Source organism: Phacochoerus africanus, chromosome 8 (genome assembly GCF_016906955.1).
Source record: "Phacochoerus africanus isolate WHEZ1 chromosome 8, ROS_Pafr_v1, whole genome shotgun sequence".
Lineage (NCBI taxonomy): Eukaryota > Metazoa > Chordata > Mammalia > Artiodactyla > Suidae > Phacochoerus > Phacochoerus africanus.
The window spans coordinates 45,998,660-46,021,732 of NC_062551.1; the positions used below are offsets into that span (position 1 = coordinate 45,998,660).

General features: G+C 42.7%; 1 protein-coding gene across 3 annotated transcripts in view; it reads left to right on the forward strand.

The window, feature by feature from the left end:
- Positions 1-11,900: 11,900 nt before the first annotated feature.
- Positions 11,901-23,073, forward strand: part of ZFP14 (ZFP14 zinc finger protein) — a 29,491-nt gene continuing 18,318 nt past the window's right edge. For all 3 annotated transcript variants that reach the window (XM_047793217.1, XM_047793219.1, XM_047793220.1), the window contains exons 1-2: positions 11,901-11,939; positions 18,575-18,661. In XM_047793217.1, coding sequence (XP_047649173.1) covers positions 18,653-18,661 — 9 coding nt within the window. In that variant the 5' untranslated portion in view covers positions 11,901-11,939; positions 18,575-18,652. The remainder of the gene's footprint in view (positions 11,940-18,574; positions 18,662-23,073) is intronic.

Sequence of the window (23,073 nt, forward strand, 5' to 3'; positions counted from 1 at the left end):
GTCACACAGCAGGCAATTAATAAATGTATTGGGGGGAAAAATACTATTAAGCCAGAAAACAATTTAAAAAAAATAAGTAACAGGAAGTAATTCATACAATAAAAGTAAAAATACAATTTAAAAAAATTAAGGAGTTACTGTTGTGGCTCAGTGGGTTAAACACCTGACTAGTGTCCATGAGGATGCAGGTTCAATCCCTGGCCCCACTCACTGGGTTAAGGATCCGGTGTTGCTGTGAGCTGTTGTGTAGGTCGAAGATGCAGCTGGGATCTGGCTTGGCCGTGGCTGTGGCATAGGCTGGCAGCTGCAGCTCTGATTGGACCCTGAGCCTGGGAATTTCCATATGCCAGAGGTGAGACCCTAAAAAAAAAAAAAAAAAGGAATAGTTAATGACACAGTAGATTTTAGAGTTTTCTTGAGATGTAGCAGGTTAAGGATCTGGCACTGCCACTGCAGCAGCTTGGGTCACTGCTGTGGTGCAGATTTGATCCCTGGCCTAGGAAGTTACACATACCATGTGTGCACCAAAAAAGAAGTATTAGATTTTTAATCCAAGATTTTTTTTCTTTCTGTGGCTGCACCCACAGCATATATGGAATTGTTCCTGGGACAGGGATTGAATCCAAGCCACAGCTGAGACAATGCTGGATCCTTTAACCCACTGTGCTGGGCCACTACACCTCTGCAGCAACCCGAACAGCTGCAGTCAGATTCTTAACCCCCTGCACCATTGCAGGAACTCCCAGAATGTTCTTTTTGAAAAGACCATTAATATAGAATTGGCTGTTACTATTGAGGGAAAGAAGATGATTCAGTTACAGCTTAATGAATGGGAGTGGTGAAATAACTACATGTATTAAAGAGATTTAAAAGTTTTAAAATTCATATGTGTATTATTATATACATGTATTTCAATATTATAAAAATGTAGAGAATGAGTTATCTAGAGAAACCTAAGTGATCAAAGTTGACTCAAGATATTAAAACCCAAACAATGTATAGATTGTATATTTTATAGATTTTGGGTTAAATAATCTATGAGATATATAAGCAAAGGAAAAAAGTTGCAATTATCCTTTTAAAAAAAAACTAGACTTGATAATTTTGTAGGCAATAAACTTTTAAAGAATAGATATCTTCTAAAAAATTTGCCATGTTATTCTGTAAAGTAAATATCCCACTAATAAAATTAACTGAAAAGAACTCCCCAAAGCAAAATTCAGGCCAGTATCATTTAAGATAACATACAGACATTCCAAATAAAGTTCAGTAAATTGAACTCAATAGTCTAATAAAACAATAAAATACAAAATGATTTACCAGAAATACCCAGGAGGGCTCGACCTGTTGTGATATAATAAGGTATCCAGATTTTAGATTTTCCAACTTAGTAATTTAACAGTGTTGAAAAAAAATGACATGATCCAGTCCCTGTATCTTTTAGATTGCTTCTCTTCTTTTTCTCATTTATTTTAGTCTCATCAATTTTATAATAGGAATGAAAAGTTAATATGAAAAGTAGGCATTCAATACTTAAAATTATTACCTCCATAATAGAAAAATGCATATTGCCACACTTCATTTTCAACCAAACTAATTGTCATGTCACATTAACCGGTCCCTCTAAGTCCGTTTTGCTCAGAGTGGGCAGATTGAGCAGATGTTATTGAATAATCATTCACCATCTAGAACAACAAATCTCTCTTGAAACTAATGATTTCAAATTGCTTATACTTTGTGAACAGTACACAGTGTTTCTACAAAAATGTAACACACACAATGAGTACTTTGTCCTATAATAAAATTAGTTTTTGCTAATAGGTCAATGTGTTTCTCCTCCCTGGTACCATTTTTTTGTTGTTAGCAGAAGTCTTTTGGGGACAACACATTAACTCAGAATTTCTTTTCTTTTTTTTTTTTAAATGAGAGTTGCAACGTTTTATTTCAGATTCTCTCTTGTTTTTGTTTTTGTTTTTGTTTTCTTTTTTGCCACACAGGCTGTATGTGGGAATTCCTGGGCCAGGGATTGAACCTACACCGCACAGCAGCAACCAGAACCACAGCGGTGAGAACGCAGGAGCCTCAACCCGCTAGGCCATTAGAGAACTCCCAGAATTTCTTAAAAGTATGTTCCACAGAACAACAATTCTTAATGGTTCTCGAAGAAGATGATTTTTGTGGTCAGACAAGCATGAGAGCTGCATATTCTATATTTTGTGGGGGAAAAAACACATTAAGTGCTTATCAAAAGACTATTCAAAAAGTTTTTTTTTCTTTTTTCTTTTCCTTTTTTTGTCTATTTAGGGCCACACTTTTGGCATATGGAGGTTTCCCAGGCTGGGGGTCAAACAGGAGGTGCAGCTGCCGGCCACAGCCATGCCAGATCTGAGTCACATCTGTGACCTATACTGCAGCTCATAGATACTTAACCCACTGAGTGGGGCCCGGGATCAAACCCACATCTTCATGGATACTAGCCAGGTTCGTTACTGCTGAGCCACAATGGGAACTCCCAAAAAAGTTTCATTTTATCTAACCCAGTGTACCTCATGCTTCACCGTAGGGCTCCCATTCCCAATACCTATTGCAGATGTAATCCCACTTAAGTAGATGTTGCCCTAACTAAAAGGAGTGGTTTCAAGAATGGAAATGTCAGCATTATGGTTCAGGTGTATGGTTATCAGGAGAGGAAAGTAATTCACAGAATACTATCCAACCATCTGCCTGCTCTTCTTTGGATTTATAATGGTGCTTTTCAGTAGAATAGAAAATGCCTAACCCTATTCTTTATATAAATACACCATATGTATTTAGGCCTTTTATAGGTCAATATTTAGATTATATAAAATTTCTCTCTAAAAAATATATTTTTGAATATCTTACTTTCTTACTGTATGTAAGCATGGGTTTCTCTGAGGTATTTATCAGGAAGTAAGATTGGTAAGTCACAGGTTATGTTCACTTTCAACCTCACTAGATACTTTGCCATAGAAGAGGAGAACATTATGGTGCCAATTTACAACCCCTTCAACTAGTGAAATAGTATTTGCTTATATCACCATTTCTGGTATGTGCTTTAATATTTTCCTGATAAATAGTGAGTTGAGCATCTTATCTGTTTATTGCTAAATACCATAGTTTGCCAATTCATATATATTGCCCATATTCCTTTTTAAAAAAGATCATTCATATAGAAATTGTGGCAGGATCAAACCCACATCCTGGTTTGATGTGGCTGAGTGGGTTAGGGTCCTGACCATAAGGATGTGGGTTCAATCCCTGGCCTCACTCAGTGGGTTAAGGATCCAGCATTGCTACATGCTGCGTCAGAGGTTGCAGATGCAGCTCAGCTCTGGTTTGGCAGTGGCTGTAATATAGGCCGGCAGCTGCAGCTCCAATTCAACCCCAGCCTGAGAACTTCCATATGCCACAAGTGTGGCTATTTTTAAAAAGATGAAAATAATACTTTAAAAGTTGTGGCATTCTTTTTTTTTTTTTTTTTTTTTTTTTGCTATTTCTTTGGGCCACTTCTGCGGCATATGGAGGTTCCCAGGCCAGGGGTCGAATCGGAGCTGTAGCCGCCGGCCTACACCAGAGCCACAGCAACGCGGGATCTGAGCCGCGTCTGCAACCTACACCACAGCTCACGGCAACGCCGGATCGTCAACCCACTGAGCAAGGGCAGGGACCGAACCCGCAACCTCATGGTTCCTAGTCGGATTCGTTAACCACTGCGCCACGACGGGAACTCCCATGGCATTCTTAGAAATAACATTCTAGGTAGTAATCCTTTACCTCTTGTTATGGTGGACTTCTCCAAGATTGCAGCTTATTTATGTGTTTTTTTGTGATATTGTCATATTAAAAAATAAATATGGATACAATCATAGATTTATTTTCTTTTTTTTTTTTTGGCTTTTTAGGGCCACACCCAAGGCATATGGAGGTTCCCAGAGGTCTAATCAGAGCTATAGCTGCCAGCCTACGCCAGAGCCACAGCAACTCAGGATCCGAGCCATGTCTTTGACCTACACCACAGCTCACAGCAACGCCAGATCCTTAACCCACTGAGCGAGGCCAGAGATCAAACCTGCAACCTCATGGTTCCTAGTTGGATTTGTTTCCGCTGAGCCACAACAGGAACTCCCAATCATAGCTTTCATTATTACCAAGTAAGGTTCGTTGTTTTCTTTTTTAATGGCTGTACTTGCAGCATATGGAAGTTCCTGGGCCAGGGACTGAATCTGAGTCACAGCTGCAACCTATACCACAGCTGTGGCAACCCAGATCCTTTAACCCACTGGGGATTGAACCTACACCTCTGCAGCTGTCCAAGCTGCTGCAATCATATTCTTAACCCACTGTGCCATGGCAGGAACTCCTCCCAATAAACTTTTAAATTTATTTTTTATTAGACTCTTGATTTTTTAAGCAATTAGTTATGCCAACTACAAATAGATATGATTTTTTCCTTAATATTTATAGTGTTTATTTAATTATTCTGATTGTAATAGAAATAATTTCCAGGACATGATTTAGGATTAGTGGTGACAGCAGGCATCTAGTTGTTTTACCCAGCTTAGTGGAAATTACCTAGTGTAATATTTGCTCTGTGTTTGAGGTAAACAGACATCGTGTGGTTGACTGGTTTCCTTCAGTCCCTATTTAACCTTTTCTATTAAAAATGCTTGCTGAATATTATCAGATGCCTTTGTGGCACATTGATGTTTTTTGTTTTGTTTTGTTTGTGTTTTTGTTTTGTCTTTTTGCTATTTCTTGGGCCGCTCCCACGGCATATGGAGGTTCCCAGGCCAGGGGTCGAATCGGAGATGTAGCCACCGGCCTACACCAGAGCCACAGCAACGCGGGATCTGAGCCGAGTCTGCAACCTACACCACAGCTCACGGCAACGCCGGATCGTTAACCCACTGAGCAAGGGCAGGGACCGAACCCGCAACCACATGGTTCCTAGTCGGATGCATTAACCACTCTGCCACAACGGGAACTCCCAGTATTTTTCTTCTTGAATTTGTTCATGTGATAAGACGTACTTTGGTCATTACGGCAATATGACACTGATGCAAAATAAACAGATCAATAGAACAAAATAAAGAGCCCTAAAATAGACATATGTGTGTGTGTGTGTATATATATATATATATATATATATTTATATGGTCATCTGATTTTTGATGAAGTTCCTCTGCAATGTGGTTGCAGAGGAAGCGATGGTCTTTTCAATAAGTAGCACTGGGTTGATTGCATATCTATACTGATAAAAAAATTAATCTTAGTTCTTACCTTACACTTCACACAAATCAATTACAGATGTGCAAAAAAAAAAAAAAAGTTCCTGTCGTGGCTCAGTGGTTAAGAACCTGACTAGTATATCCATGAGGACACAGGTTCGATCCCTTGCCTTGCTCAGTGGGTTAAAGATCGGGTGTCGCCCTGAGTTGTGTAGGCTGCAGATGTGGCTCAGATCCCGCGTTGCTGTGGCTGTAGTGTAGGCCAGTGGCTATAGTTCCAATTCGACCCCTAGCCTGGGAACCTCCATATGCCAGGGGTGCAGCCCTAAAAAGGCAAAAGACAAAAAGAAAAAAAATCAATTCCAGATATATTAGTGATGTAACTGTAAAAGATAAAATTTTTAGGAGTTCCTGTCGTGGCGCAGTGGTTAACGAATCCGACTAGGAACCATGAGGTTGCGGGTTCGATCCCTGACCTCGCTCAGTGGGTTAAGGACCCAGCGTTGCCATGAGCTGTGGTGTAGGTTGCAGATGCGGCTCAGATCCCACATTGCTGTGGCTCTGGGGTAGGCCTGTGGCTACAGCTCCAATTCGACCCCTAGCCTGGGAACCTCCATATGCCGTGGGAGCAGCCCAAGAAATAGCAAAAAGAGAAAAAAAAAGAAAGAAAGAAAAATCTTAATTTAAAAAAAAAAAAGTTTTAAGAGAAAACAGAGTATCTTTCTAGCCTTGGGGTAGCAAAGACATCTTACACAGAACACAAAAAGCATTAACCATATGAAGAAAAACAGCAAATTTTATTGTATTAAAATATCTATTTTCGTCAAAAGACACTATTAAGAAAGTGAAAAGGTGGAGTTCCCGTCGTGGCTCAGTGGTTAACGAATCCGACTAGGAACCATGAGGTTTCGGGTTCGATCTCTGGTCTTGCTCAGTGGGTTAAGGACCCAGCGTTGCCGTGAGCTGTGGTGTAGGTCGCGGACGTGGCTGGGATCCCTCGTTGCTGTGGCTCTGTCATAGGCCAGTGGCTACAGCTCCGATTAGACCCCTTGCCTGGGAACCTCCATGTGCCACGGGAGTGGCCCAAGAAATGGCAAAAAAACAAACAAACAAAAAAAAAGTAAAATAAGAAAGTGAAAAGGCAAGACACAAAGTGGGAAAATATATTCACAACACATATATTTGATCAAGGAAAATGATGCAGCAGGTTAAGGATCTTGTGTTGCTTTATCTATGATGCAGACCAGGTTGGACCCCTGGTCCGGGAACTTCTATGTGCTGTAGATGTGGCAAAACAAAACATATATTTGACCAAGAACCCATCTAGAATTTATAAAGAACTGCTGCAGATCAATAAATGACAGACAACGGGAGTTCCCTAGTGACTCAGCAGGTTAAGGATCCTGCATTGTCACTGCTATGGCGAGAGTTTGATCCCTGGTCTGGGAACTTCTGTTTGCGGCTGGTGCAACCAAAACAAACAAAAACAAAACACAACCAAATGGGGGAAAGAAACTCAAATAAGCACTTCCAAAAAATGGATTTCTGAATGGCCAATAAAGATATCAGAAGATGCTCAAGTTCATTAATTATGGAGAAGATGGGAAAATTAAAACCACAATGTGACATTTAACTGTACACCCACCAGAATAGCTAATGAAAAAAATCCATGCAAAATGTGCATAATGCATATCTACAGTGTGTCACGTGTGCTCTGGCTATCGACAATATGCTAATGGATATTAAAGACAGGATCCTCCACCTCTAGGAAAACCTGGAAAGCAGACAACCAGTGAGTACCTAACTAAAAAAATTTCAGGTATTGATAAGGGCCATGAAGAGAAAAGATACTGGGAAGTAGAATTACTGGAGGAGGCAGTTTGGTCAGTCTTCATCTGAGGTGTGTACAGCATCCATAGTGGTAGCAATACAGGTCTTATGTAAGAATAACCAGGCTAACACTGAAAAAGAAAAGCTACTAGTCCAGATAACTGAAAATGCTAAAAAGGCCTTATAATTGAAATGATGTGGTACTCATGCATGAACGATAGGTGAAATAGGACAGAATTCCACAAAGAGACCTAAATACTAAGGAATTTTTAGTACATGAGGGATGAAGAAGCAACTGTTATTCTTTGTGTGTGTATTTTGGGGACCATGCTTCTGTTTTACAGTTTTTTTAATTTTTTTAATTCTTAAAATTATAGTTGATTTACAATGTTCTGTCAATTTCTGCTGTACAGCAAAGCGACCCAGTCATACATACATACACACTTTTTCTCACATTATTTTCCATCATGTTCTATAAGTGATTAGATATAGTTTCAGGTGCTGTACAGCAGGATTTCATTGCCTATCCATTCTAAATGTAATAGTTTACATCTACTAACCCCAAACTCCCAGTCCATCCCACTCCCTCCCCCTTCCCCTCCCCCTTGGCAACCACAGGTCTGCTCTCCATATCTGTGAGACAGTTTCTGTTTCGTAGATAGGTTCACCTGTGCTATATTTTAGATTCCACAAATAAGTGGAATATCACATGGTATTTGTCTCTCTTACTTCACTTAGTATGAGAATCTCTAGTTCCATCAATGTTGCTGCAAATGGCATTTTTTCTTTTTATGGCTGAGTAGTATTCCATTGTGTATCTATACCATATCTTTTTAATCCATTCATCTTTCGGTGGACATTCAGGTTATTTCCATGTTTTGGCTATTGTGGATAATCCTGCAATGAACATTGTGGTGCATGTATTTTTTGAATTACCATTTTGTCCAGATATATGCCCAGGAGTGGGATTGCTAGATCATATGGTAGTTCTGTATTTAGTTTTCTGAGGAATCTCCATACTGTTTTCCATAGTGGTTATACCAATTTACATTCCCACCAACAGTGTGTGAGGGTTCCCTTTTCTCCACACCCTCTCCAACATTTGTTATTTGTAGTCTCATTAATGATAGCCATTCTGACCAGTGTGAGGTGGTACCTCATTGTAGTGATTTACATTTCTCTAATAATTATTTGAACATTTTTTTCATGTGCCTGTTGGCCATCCGTATGTCTTCTTTGGAGAAATGTCTATTTAGGTCTTTTGCCCATTTTTCAATTGGGTTGTTTGTTTTCTCACTGTTGAATGTTTTACAAATTTTAAAAGTCAATAACCAAAGGGGAAAGGGAAGGAAGGGTAAGTTAGGAATGTGGGATTAACAGATACACACACACTATATAAAATAGATAAATAAGGATTTACTATATTAGCACAGGGAACTATATTCAATATCTTATAATAACCTCTAATGAGTAACCACAGTGGGTCAAGGATCTGATAGTGCTGCAGCTATGATGTAGGTCACAGCTGTGTCTCGGATTCAGTCCCTGGCCTGAGAACTTCCAAATGCCACAGGCACAGCTGAAAAAGAAAAAAATGGATGTATAACTGACACTTTGCTGAACATCTGAAACTAACAGAATATTGTAAATCAACTGTAGTTCAGTTTTTTAAAAAGTCAGTAACAGGAGTTCCCGTCGTGGCGCAGTGGTTAACAAATCCGACTAGGAACCATGAGGTTGCGGGTTCGGTCCCTGCCCTTGCTTAGTGGGTTAACGATCCGGCGTTGCCGTGAGCTGTGGTGTAGGTTGCAGACGCAGCTCAGATCCCATGTTGCTGTGGCTCTGGCGTAGGCTGGCGGCTACAGCTCCGATTGGACCCCCTAGCCTGGGAACCTCCATATGCCGTGGGAGCGGCCCAAAGAATAGCAAAAAGACCAAAAAAAAAAAAAAAGTCAGTAACAGAAGAGAGACCCTAAATTGGAATATAGCAAAAACAAACATTTCCTTCACACTAAAGTTGTGTGTGTGGGGGGGTTAATGCAAGCAGCTTTTGAAGACAATTTGACCATATTCCTTCAGGCCAAAAATAGAAGAAGAAAAAAAACCCAACCCTATAAACCAACAATTAACTCTAGTTAGTAGGATTGATTTACACAGTGACTAAGATTAGTAATTCTGAAGCTACTTTGTGTATTCTGGAATCAAGCAAAAAAGTAGCTATTGTGGGAGTAAGTAAACAAAATAAGAGCCAAGTTTATCTTTGGCTGGAGAAGGAAGTTGCAGTATGGAGAGGAGAAGGCTAGACTAAACTTGCGGTGTTGGACTGCAGTTGGAGGTATCACTGTAAGGTCATGTTTTTAAAAAAAAAAAAAAAACGATAAATATAACAATACATATAGGGTTGTGTGTGCATCTGTGTCCTTCTATGTCATCTATGTTGCTCCAGTAGCAATGAGAATATCCAGCACCCAATGGGAACCCGGGCTACTTGGAGAAATAGCATAAAACGTTGAACAGAGAAAAATAGGGTTAGAATATTTTGTAGACATAGAAAGCAGAGAGGTGCTCAAAAAATGTTTGAAATATGTCAAAAGATCATAGTGTCTAAAGGAGTTCTCACTGACTAAATCTGGATAATCCAAGCATCAAAATAGGTCATGATAGTAGCAGATTGAGTAAAACCATTGAATAACCCAGTAACTAAAAGGAGAAGAGTCCATGAAAGAATCCATGAAACATGCTTTATAGTAGAATGCCAATTTACTAATGTAGGAGGAATGGTGAAATTAGAAAGTCGCCATCAATCAACCATCACAGTAACCACTGATTCAATAAGACTCATCAATGTATCTAACACTACTGAGTGAAAAAATTTGATGAGAAACAATATGATACCATCTTAAAACACTCTTGCCAGAAATATTAATTGCAAAGGGAAAAACAGTAACATTACAGTGAAGAAACTTGACACACCACCTTAACCAGTAATCAAAGTTAATGTAACCAGTATGACACAAAAGATATACATCTGAAGCATTTAGGGGTAAAGGAGCCTCATGCGTGCAACTGACTTTTGTGAATAAAATTCCAATTGTTCAGAAAAAGAATCAGAAAATAAATGCAGTGTGTTAGCATTTACAGAAACTATCTGAAGGGTATATAAGAATTCTTTGTGCTATTGCAACTTTCCTCTGCATTTGATATTTCAAAATAAAAAAGTTTTATTAACAAAGCATGTTTGCATTCTCCCTTCTCCATTAATTGCTCTGTGATGTTGGACAGGTTTCTTCACTTCTCCGTGTTTCTTTGTCTGTTGCATGAGGATCAAAATAGTAGTAACATGATGGAGTTATGAGGAATAATTAATACATGCAACAGTCTTAAAATGGCCTGGTAAAAAGAAAGAGCACTGTATATTTTAGCTTTTAATTTTTGCTTGAAAATTTGTCAAGAGATACAGAGAAATGTTTCATTAAAAAAAGGGTCAGTTCATCGGGAAGACACACAATCATAAATGTGCACGTACTGTAATAATGGAGCTTCAAAATATATGAAGCAAAAACTGAAATTCACAATCATAGTTTTCATGTGACTCCTACTTCATATCTTCCTGTTTGCAAAATGAGAATTAAGATTAGCCTAGACATTTTCAAATACTTTCTAAAGTTTTATATTTTTTAAAAAAGTTTTATGTTCTTGAGAGAAGAAAATTTCTTCCTTCTATTAACTAATACATAAAAAATGTAAGATGGAGAAGCTGCTACAGTGTAGTCCCTGGTAGGCTTATCCGGTTTCTTAGGAATGAACCCAGGATGGGATGAATTCAATTATTACTCATCTGAGAGACTTCGGAAGACACCCTTCCTAATGTTCACTTTTCAATCGTCCTCATCAGTATGTATGTATGTATTTAACAGGGCTTGAAAATACTTTGAAGCAATACCGGGTAGAACTAAAAGGAAAATAGAAACAGACACACCTCTCTTAGTAATTACTAGGACTAGATTTTTAAAAAATCAGTAAGGATAAATAACATCTAAATGACAATACCCACTACCTTAACCTAACAGATTTTTACGGAACTATCCGTCCACAAGCTCAAGAGGGAAGGGGGGGGGGGGAACAACAATCCGGGAGAGAATAGGAAGGGAGGAGGGAGCGAGCACTGAGCAACCTGTGTGTGTCCAGGTTCTGCTAGGGTTTGAAGGATATTGAGACTTCCCCCCCCCCCCCCCCAGGGCCGCACCTGCAGTTTATGGAAGTTACCAGCCTAGAGATCGAATTGGAGCTGCAGCTGCTCGCCAGCCACAGGCTGGATCCCAGCCTCGTCTGCTACCTACACCAACAGCTCACGGCGATGCTGGATCCTTACTTAACCCACTAAGCGAGGTCAGGGATCGAACTCGCATCCTCATGGGTACTAGTTGGGTTCGCTTCCTAAGCCACAAGGGGAACTCCGGATTTTGAGTCTTGAGGTACAACCACGTCCTGCTTGGGTATATACACCTGAGCACCTGCTATGTGCGTAGTACATATATTAGGTGCCTGCTGCACTTCTCTTAGCACTAGTAGGGGTTTCTCAAAAACAACGCTAACCCAAGTTCGAGGAGGGTGCCTCGGTCAGCCTGGGACAGCCTCGAAGGCTCTCAAGCAGCAGCCCAACCGTCTCGGAGACTCAGGGACCCTGGGGATTCTCCGCCTGAGCTGGGGATTCTCCGCCTGAGCTGGAGAACCCGCACTTGCGCATTCGGCGCAGCCGGCTGGGGCGCGGACCAAGCCCTCCCTAGCCGGGACTACATCTCCCACAGGCCTCTGCGCCTACTTTCCTTCCGCCTTCCTTGCTGGTGTGGGCTCGGAGAGGTGAGTTGCTCGCGTGCATTGAGGAAATGGGCGCGGGGGCGGCGCGGGGGCGGCGCGGCCCTGTGTGTGCAGGGCTGCAGTGACTGTGTAGTTTGTGACGCTGAGTGGACATTGGGTTCCCCGGTGCATCCTCTGTCCGCCCGCTTCGGGGCCTCACAGATGCAGCGGCCCAGAATGGCTCCGAGTTAGATTTATGAACCCCACAGTGAAGGCCCCTAACAAAAAGACGCAGTCTGAAGAACAACAGCTTTCAAAGCCACAGCTTAACCAGAGCTCCCTCCCAAGGCAGCTCTAGAGAACTCGTAGACAGATTCCAGCCCAGGTCTTTGTACTCTGGCCGTTCTCTCTGATACCTGGAAGGGTCAGCTTCACCCCAGGCTCCCTGTTACTTCCATCGGGTTTGGTGTGTGGTGGATGGTGGGAGAAAGTGTGGTAGTGAAACCGAACACGGTCCTGTGGGGCTCCTGGGCGCAAGAGTAGCGGGGGTGTGTCTTTAGCCTGGCCTGGCTTACCTCCAAAAAAAGGCTCAGTGCGTTGAGATTCCTGTTTCCTTCCCCCAGCCTGCTGATCTTTAGGACGGAGAGAGAAAGGAGGAAATAATTGCATATATTTACATTTGTGTATGTATATGCACATATGTATATATATATGAGTTTGTTTTTTCTCTTTGTTCCATGAAATGTAATTTTTATTTTTTCTGGACATGGTGGTATTTGCTTCTCCTGATGAAAGAGTGAAAAAATCAGGTCGGACCGAAAAGAGAAAAAGCGACGCTCCCATTAATAAGATTGGAAAGGAAAAGATAAAGCCAGCTGCAGAGTTAATAGAAAACATTATTTCTGCCCAGGTCATGCAGCAGTTGTAAAATGCTCCCTGTTTGAGAGCTTAAAGTGTGCTTACCAATGATGCTACCTTTGTTTTATTACTAGAGATACTCAGTTGCTAAATTACCCTCACTTCACTGATAGCACTTAATCTCCAGTTAATCCTTGCCTCTTCTGTTCTCACCTCAGAAACAGCAGTGGTTCCAGAATTGTTCCCACTTCCTCAGGTTCCTTCAGTTGGAGCTCAGCTCTTTACAGAAGAGGTTTTCTTATCCTTTTTGTTGCCAAAACTTGGCTTCTGTCCGCTGGTGCTGAATAGAAACACAGAGTTTTGGGTGAAAGAGGAAAAAAGTAGCCCTTATTGCCTTGCCAGGCAGAGGAGGCCACAGCAGGCTAATGCTTTAAAGACTGTGCCCTACATTGAGAAGTACTGCAGGGAGTTTTATAGTAAAAAGAAGAAAAACAGGTTTCTGGATAAGAATCAGGGTTGAGGGCAAATATGCATTCTTCTTTCTTTGGGGGAAATCTTTATAGTCATCGAGGTTGGTGTCAGGACATCTCAGCTGACCCTGCTTATCTTCTGGGTTATTGTATCTTGATTTTTCCTGAAATAAAAATACTTGGAAAAGAGGCACGTTAATCAGTGATGAGGTCAATCTAGTTAAGTCCTAAAAAAAAAAAAGAAAAAATGTGCTTAATAATCTTTAACTCACAGGCATTTATGCTCAGGGTGCCTAATCTTTAGCTTACAGGTAATTGTGTTTAGGGTGCAGTTAAGCCAGGGAGAAGGACAAGGAAGGACGCTAAGCTATTCAGTTTTAAAGTATTCATTATGTGTTATTCCTCGAGAGGGAACCAGGGCCCTGCCTGGGCGCTGTACTCTTGTTCCTTGACTGCTCCTACTTTGTCTTTGCGTCCTCTTCCCTCCCTGGTCAGCAACTGTCTGAACCTGCCCCTTGGAACTCAGGGGACACTATGGAGGCTGAATGAGGCCCATTTCCTAAAAAACAAGAAAAGAGACACACAGAAAGGCTTTTGTGCCCGGGATCCCCACAGGGCCCTGCTCTGTTACAATTTGCCCCATCATGTTCCAGCTGTTCCTGTGAACTTTCCTACCTCTCTTGAGTCAGTAACTCTTAAATTTTGTTGGACTTTATAGGCTTGTTCCAGGTAGTCTAGCTGGCTAGGCTTTAACACCTGAAATACTGTCTCTGTGGCCCCGGTGCTTTGTTTTTCCTTCCTAGTGAATGATGGGGAGGATGAGGATAGAGCACCCCAGCCCCACCAAGGGTATCCTCTCCTCTCCAGTGGCTATTCACATGAATATTTGGCAGCTATTTAATTCCTCCTCTGAGTGGCTGCTTTCTCTTAATATGAATGGTCTGCAACTAAACCTCATGCAGGGAGGCTAACTACAGAGCTTTATTTATTTATCTTCTGAGGGCCGGCGTATGGAGGTTCCCAGGGCAGGGGTCGAATCGGAGCCACAGCCACAGCAACGCCGGATCTGAGCTGCATCTTCGACTAACACTGAAGTTCACGGCAACACCAGATCCACAACCCACTGAGTGAGGCCAAGGATCACGTGAGGCCAGAACCTGCATCCTCATCGATGCTAGTCGGGTTCGTGGACCGCCGAGCCACATTGGGAACTCCTGCAGAGTTTTATTTTAGGCTGTAATATATTGAGAAGATTATAGTTGAGTTGAAATCTTTTTTTTTTTTTGTCTTTTTGCTATTTCTTTGTGCTGCTCCCGCAGCATATGGAGGTTCTCAGGCTAGGGGTCGAATCGGAGCTGTAGCCGCCAGCCTACGCCAGAGCCACAGCAATGCGGGATCCGAGCCGCGTCTGCAACCTACACCACAGCTCACAGCAACGCCGGATCCTTAACCCACTGAGCAAGGGCAGGGACCGAACCTGCAACCTCATGGTTCCTAGTCGGATTCGTTAACCACTGCGCCACGACGGGAACTCCCGAGTTGAAATCTTACACTAGTGACTTTGATATTTTCCACTGCCCTGAGGTCAACATCGAGGAAAGGAGTTCCTATCATGGTGCAGTGGAAATGAATCTGACGAGATCCCATGAGGATGCAGGTTGGATCTCTGGCCTCGCTCAGTGAGTTGGGGATCCAGCATTGCTGTGAGCTGTGGTATAGGTTGCAGACACGGCTCGGATCCTCTATTGCTCTGGCTGTGTCGTAGGCTGCCAGCTACAGCTCTGATTCTACCCCTATGGAACCTCCACATGCCACAGGTGCTGCCCTAAAAAGACAAAAAAAAAAAATCGAAAGATGGGGTATGGTTTTATTGGTGACAGGGTCTTGTACTTTTGAGGCTTTTATGAGTGGTAAAGTAGATATTTAACAGAGGAACCTGTGTTAACAAGAGAAAAGGTTATTAGTGGAAGGGAAGGGAAGACATCAGTAGAAATTTGAGAAGTGGTTGGAAGTTTTTGACAGTATGAGTTTGTTTCAGGCCACGTATTAATGTGGTCTCATGAAAGGCGGTTTAGTATGGTGGCAATAGTATGGGTTATGGAGCTAAATAAATTATCAGGGTTCTCATCCTAAACCTGCCACTTAGAGCTCAGTGAAGTTGAGGCAGTTTATTTCATTTCTTGGTGCGACTGTTCCTTCATCTATTAAAGGAGGATAATAATAGAACCTACCTATAGTTTGCTATGAGTAGGTGAATCAAATATTTGTAGAGTCCTCAGATAATGCTTGACACATAAATCCTCAATAGATTTATTTTATTTTTTCTTTTTATGGTCATACCTGTAGCATATGGGAATTCCCAAGCCAGGGATTGAATCTGAGCTGCAGCTGTGACCTGTGCCACAGCTGCCACACCAGATCCTTAACCCTCTGCACCAGGCTGGGGATTGAAGTTGCAACTAAGCGGGCGACCTGAGCTGCCACAGAGGCAATGCCTGATCCTTAACCCACTGCATCACAGTGGGAACGCCATATAGATGTATTTTTGATGCATTGGTGGGAGGAGGTGAGCTCTATGTCCTATTCCACCATCTCAATTGGAGCCTCACAATTTACTGGTTTTTTTTTTCTTGCTCCCTTATCTGAGTTATAGTTTCTGCCTTTTCATTTTGTATAGGTTTTTGGTGTGGTCTCCTTTTTGCAGAAAACAGAGTTGTAGCCTCTCTTGCTGCTGGTGTCCGCCTCCCTTGTGGCTGAAGTTGGTATGGGGGGGGGCTCGCTTTGGGCTTCCTGATGGGAGGGACTGGTGCCCGCCCACTGGTGGGTGGAGGTGATTTATCCCTGTGGTGGGTGGGGCTTTGTCTCTGGGTGAGATTAGAGGCGGCTGTGTTAGAGCCTCACCATTTTTACTTTAATGATGTTGCCTGCAAAGTGAGACTAATAGGACAGGAAGATCCATTAGCAGTTGGATAGACAGCTCATCCTAAAGAATGGGTTCAGAAGCGAAATAAACCCATTTGTCAGGACGCTCTGAAAGGAAGCAGCCTTGAGACTGCTATCAATGCCTAAAAGATATTGTCATTCTTTTGTAGATGGTACTCTAACGTCCATGGGCAGATTAAATCATAGAGTGGGTTCATGAATTGGTAGCTGAGGGAAAACAGAAAGGCCACTCAGGGAAAACAGCAGCCGTTTTTTTTAGAGCATCCTGAGCTTTTTTTTCTTCCTCAGTTCAACAGAAGACGGAAAGGAAACTTGAACTGGGAAGGTCTTTCTCTTCTTTGGAGTGTTTGTGTACTTCACTCTCACGCTGCGTTTAATGTGGTGAGGAGTGTTGTGGGCTGTTGCTGTAAACATTTTAACTGATCCTTCTAGGCTCACATGTGATGTTTGTTTGTTTGTTTGTTTCTGTCAGAATAGTTTAATGCCACACATCCTGGGTTTTTTGTTTTTAGCATATTGATTTCGTGAATTTCATCAAAATTAGGATATCATCACTGTTTCACTCTTTGCGTGGTGTTCAGCGGTATCGATGCACCACAGTTTATTTAATCATTCCCCAGTTTGATTCTTTTCAGCTTTTATTCATTATAAACCACATTGGTCAATCAGTTGGCATACTTCTGCAAACACCTTTTTTTTTTTTTTAATTTTTTGTCTTTTTAGGGCTGCACCCACAGCATGTGGAAATTCCCAGGCTAGGGGCTGAATCAAGGCTGTAGCTGCAGGCCTATTCAACAGCCACAGCAGTGTGAGATCTGAACTGCATCTTCAACCTATACCACAGCTCACGGCAATGCCAGATCCCTCACCCGCTGGGTGAGGCCAGGGATTGAACCTCTTTCCTCTTGGATACTAGTCAGGTTCCTTAACTGAACCATGATGGGAACTTCCTGCAAACATCTTTATGTCCATGTTCAAATAGTTCCTTTGGAACCAGAAGTGGAATTTCTGGTTCACAGGGTTACAGGGTTTAAATGCCATTTTACACATTTCTGCATTTATGGGGTTTTTGTGGGGTTTTTCCTTTTTGGCCGTGCCCACAGCGTGTGGAAGTTCTTGGGCCAGGGATTGAACCTGTGCCACAGCAGTGACAGGGCTGGATCCTTAAACTGCTGAGCCTCTAGGGACCTCCCATGCACAGTTCTAAATTTGGACCAACCCCATTTCCTCGTGACCTTGCTAATACAGCATATCATCAATTTTGTACATCTCCCAATCTAGTCACTGCAAAAAGATATTTTTGGTTGCTTTAACACGTCATTAATTAGTGGTGAAATCTAGTATCTTTTGAAAGGTTGTTTCTATTTTTTTAGTGAATTTCCCTCACTCAGGTTTCTCTCACTGAAAGAGAAATCCTAGCCTTCAGAGGTTAAACACCAAGATTAAAAGATGGCATCTTAGAGAAATGTAGACTCAAAACAAAGCTCTGCCACTTCATAAGTGTGAATCTGAGCAAATGATTTGACCCCTGACCCCTCAGTAGTTTTCTGAACTATTGGAAAGGGAGGAACTTCCTTGCTGAACGATGCTGAAGAGCAATGGGTGATGTGTATAAAGCAGCTCTCAAATAACAGTTCTCAGTGAATATTTGTTGCGTTCCTGCAGGGATCATGAATCCTTTACTGAAAGAGAGCGTGTAGCAAAGGACGTCAGGGGATGAGAGGTTCTGATTGGGAACCAGAGTAGCGAGTTGCCCTGGCTGGGGAAAGGCTGATGCTACTTCACAGTGGCAGGAGCTGCCGGGCTCACTCTGTACAGTTTTCAGTCTTTGTATTCAGGAAATTCAAGCAAGATCCTGGCAGGAGGTTGGGGGGTGTCATAGGAGCCTCTGTGTGGTTGGTGTGGCCCTTTCTTAGCCCTGAGAAATGGTACCGAAAAGAAGAGGAGCTGCTCAGGACAAGTCTGAGGAATGTAGTGTTGGGACCAGATCCACACTGCCTGACGGGAAGCTGGTCAGAACTCCTCCTGCTAGAAGATCCCTTGTGGTGCAGTGGGTTTTTAGGGTCCAGTGTTGTCACTGTAGTGGCTGTGGTTGAAGCTGTGTGGCTCAGGTTTAATTCCTGGCCTAGGAACTTCCACATGCCACAGGCTTTAAAAAAAAAAAAGAAAGAAAAGAAGAAATCCTTCCACTGAAGTATCTGGGCTTCTACACCAAGGTCATCGTTGTTCAGCTGGGTTTCGTCAGGGCTGGGATTTCTTCAGCCTCCCTCCACTCTGCTCCAGTTTGGGTGTGAGGGCACTGTGGCTCTAGTAGTGAGGAAGAGTTTAGAAGCAGGAATGGAAGAGAAAAAAAAAGCTTACACGACCATAAATCATGTTGGGAGTTCTGAGGCACCTGAGTTTCATGGCTGCTGCTTCTTCTTCCAGATCTGACGTATCTGGACTCTGCATTTCTCCAACAGAGAGATCTTGAAAAGGACTGACCGGTTCTTGCAGTTGGAAACAATGGCCCACGTGAGTTGATGTTTCTTCCTCCCCTTTGCGATATTGCCGGTTTCTAGGCCTTGGGTACCTATTTATTCCTTATCCTGAGACTTGCTGTTTACCAGAACTCTATCCAAGACCCTGCCTCATTTCCTCTCATTCCTGTGAGGGTTGGGAACAAACAGCCCAGCGTCCCCTCTGTGCGCCCTTCTCTTTTATCCACTAAGGTGGACCGTCTCCTTTCTACAAAATCTTCTGTCAAGGGCTGTGAGGGAGCAGAATTGAAATGCCTTGAGAAAAATGTGGGCGTTCTCTGCAAAACATCCCCCCATTAACATTTTCTAATAGAACAGCTTTAGATTTTAATAATTCTGAGAAAGGATATTTCTCTGAATACAGTGCTTTGGGGGCTTTTTTTTTTTTTTTTTTGTCTTTTAGGGCCACGCCTGTGGCATATGAAGGTTCCCAGGCTAGGGGTCCAGTTGGAGCTGCAGCTGCTGGCCTGTAGCACAGCCACAGCAATGCAGGAGGCTCCAAGCCACATCTGCAACCTACACCTCAGCTCACTGCAACGCCAGATCCTTAACCCACTAAGTGAGGCCAGGGATTGAACCCACATCCTCATGGATGCTAGTCAGGTTTGTAACCTGCTGAGCCACAATGGGAACTCTGAGTCTAATTTTTATATAGGAAAAGTTTACATCCCCAGTACACAATTTGACTTTTTTTTTTTTTTCAGTGTACAGCAAGTTTTATTTACACCCTCAGAGAGACCAGGCCACCCTGGGTAGGGCCTGGCAATTTGACATCCTTTAAAAGATTTTGGGGAACTATATGTAGTCATTTATGATGAAACATGATAATGTGAGAAAAAAGAATGTACACATGTGTGTGTGATTGGGTCACCTGGCTGTACAGTAGAAAATTGACAGAACACTGTAAACCAGCTATAATGGGGAAAAATAAAAATCATTAAAAAAAAATACAAGAGAACAGAAAAAAAAGTTTTTTGAAATTTGTATTGACATATAACGTACATAGAGGATAGTGCGCAAATCATAACTGCAGCTGAATGAATTTTCATAAATTGAGTGTATATGTGCTATTAGCCCTCAGGTAAAAAAAAAAGTGAATATTACTAGCGCTTAGATGCCCCCCTTTCAGTTACTTTCTACCCACCCAGTCCAGATGTAACCACCATCCTGACTTCAAACACCATACATTAATTTTGCCTATTTTTAGAACTTCATGCAAGTGAGGTTGTATAGTTCAATCCAACTTTTTTTTAAAAACCGGAAAACAACGTGCACAGAATTCGCTTTGGCACAACGGAATTGGTGGCATCTTGGGAGCCCTGGGGCGCAGGTTTGATCCCCGGCCAGGCAGAGCAGGTTAAGGATCTGGTGTTGCCGCAGCTACGGCTTAGGTCAAGACTGTGGCTCGGGTCTGATCCCTGGCCTGGGAACTCCGTATGCTGCAGGATAGCCAAAAAATAAAAAGAAAATGTGCAAAAAGTCTTGTTATATTCCAAATACAGTTGCTGGACCATGAGAACTCTCCGCAGATGTTTTGAAATGCATGCATATATCAATAAAGTGGACGTATATAACTCATGCTGCCAGTGATAAGGGAGGCATCAGAGTGTCGTACAGATATGAGCCCTTTCTGCCATTATGTTCTTGTTGGAAATGCATGTTCATAGTGCACGTCACATTGTAGCCCCTGTTGTTGTCATTTTGTAAAACGAGTTCTTAAAAAGTTGGAAAAGTATTGAAGCAAATTGTGGAGAAAGAAACAAAGCAAGTGAGAAAAAAAATTCAGTAAGACAGTGAAAACCCTAAAGCCAAAGATATCATGTGTGCACTGATCCACGTGTACTGTCGTCCTGTGCTGGGGGAAATGTTGAGAAGCTAGTTGGAGGGTTGGAGTTTGATGTGTAATGTGATATAATTCTTTGCTTTAAAATAGTGGGAAACTAAAAACCTGGTTAATAATGTAGTCTTAGACTGTCTGATTTTCAAGAATGTACTATTGATATTAAGTGAGAGATCCCTGTTTTGAACTTTTCCTGAAGATCTTATGGTTTGATGAAAGAGAATTTGGTCTTATTTGCTTATAGGAAACAACTCCAATCTTCTCCACAGACCTGCATTTTTTTGGGTTTTTTTGGCTGTGCCCACAGCCTTCAGAAGTTCTCAGGGAGTTCCCGTCATGGCGCAGTGGTTAACGAATCCGACTAGGAACCATGAGGTTGCGGGTTCGGTCCCTGCCCTTGCTCAGTGGGTTAAGAATCCGGCGTTGCCGTGAGCTGTGGTGTAGGTTGTAGACGCGGCTCGGATCCTGCGTTGCTGTGGCTCTGGCGTAGGCCGGTGGCTACAGCTCCGATTTGACCCCTAGCCTGGGAACCTCCATATGCCGCGGGAGCGGCCCAAAGAAATAGCAAAAAGACAAAAAAAAAAAAAAGAAGTTCTCAGGCCAGGGATCAAACCTGAGCCACAACAGTGACAGTACCAGATCCTTAACCACTAGGCCATCAGGGAACTCCCCACAGACTTGAGTTTTTTTAAGTACATAAGTTGAGATTTAGTATTTGTCTTAGCCCCTGTACATGTTGAGATCTTATGGTCTATAAGGCTTTTAGGATCTTGTGGATAGGAATGTGATTGGGGTCTTGTATTATGAGGCCTGAAATTTCATATGCTGCCCTGATACCTTTTTTTTTTTTTTTTTAGAGCCACATCCGCGGCACATGGATGTTTCCAGGCTAGGGGTCTAATCGGAGCTGTCGCTGCTGGCCTACGCCATAGCCACAGCAACACCAGATCCAAGCCACGTCTGCGACCTACACCATAGCTCACAACAACGCTGGATCCTTAACCCACTGAGCAAGGCCAGGGATTGAACCCTCAACCTCATGGCTCCTAGTCGGATTCGTTCCACTGCACCACAACGGGCACTCCTGCCTTGATATCTTATCAAGGCTCCCCAAACCTACCCATGAGTTCCCCCACTCTCCCCAGATATTTCCCCCATCCAATGGAAAAGACTACCTGGCTAGCTTCCCTATCAGGCAAACTAGCTAAACCCCTCCTTGTCCTCAACCTAAGAGGTTTCACTTCCTTGCCAGCCCACAGACTCATTCAGACAAGGCAATCACAACCTCCTGCTTTGGCCTGGGAACCCCTCACCCTCTTTTACTTGGCTTGTTCACTCTATTCCTGAATGCAATCCCTGTGTGGCTCTGTGTGACGTGTGGTGTCCTCTCCTGGGCTGTGAGTATATGTGACTAATAAACTGCTCTCTATCTCATCTGTCAGGTGTTGGATATTCAGGCATCTCATACTATTTAGGGAGAACGATCCCTTTCTCACCAATGGAGTGAGTAGGGGGTGACCAGAACAGGACTGCACATAGATCAAGAATTATCTTGGAGTTCCTGTCATGGTGCAGTGGTTAACGAATCTGACTAGGAACCATGAGGTTGTGGGTTCGATCCCTGGCCTCGATCAGTGGGTTAAGGATCCGACGTTGCCGTGACCTGTGGTGTAGGTCACAGACTCGGCTTGGATAGATCGGTGGCTACAGCTCCGATTGTACCCCTAGCCTGGGAACCTCCATATGCCGCGGGAACGGCCCTAGAAAAGGTAAAAAGACAAAAAAAAAAAAAAGAATTATCTCCAGGGAGTTCCCGTCATGGCTCAGTGGTTAGTGAACCCGAGTAGCATCCATGAGGACACAGGTTTGATCCCTGGCCTTGCTCATTGGATTAAGAACCTGGCTTTGCCATGAACAGTGGTGTAGGTCACAAACGTGGCTTGGATCCCACGTTGCTGTGGCTGTGGTGTAGGCCGGTAGCTCCAGCTCTGATTGGATCCCTAGTCTGGGAACATCCAAATGCTGTGGGTGCATCCCTAAAAAGACAAAATGACAAAAAAAGAAAGGAAGGAAGGAAGGGAAAGGAAAGGAAAGAAGGAAGGAAGGAAGGAAGGGAGAGAGAGAGGGAGAGGGAGGGAGAAAGAAAAAGAATTATCTCCCGGATACCCCATAGAAGAATGCTAGGAGCAGAGTCCATTGTGTAGTTTTACGGAATGTGCTGGTTTAGAGCAGGGTTTCTCAGCCTTGGAACTATAGTTGACCTTTGAGCAACACAGGGATTAGGCACATGACACGCTGTGCAGTTGAAAATCTGGCCCTCTGTGTATGCCACTCCTCAATATCCAGAATTTCTCGTTATTTTTAGTTCTACATCCGTGGATTCTGCCAACCCAGAATCACACAATACTGTGGTATTTACTATTGAAAAAAATATGTGTATGACTGGTACCAGGCAGTTCAAATCCAGGTTGGTCAAGTGTCAACTCTATTAATATTTTGAGCCAGAGAATCTTTTACTGTAGGGGATTGTCCTCTCCGTTGTAGAATGGCTAACATTTTATCCCTGG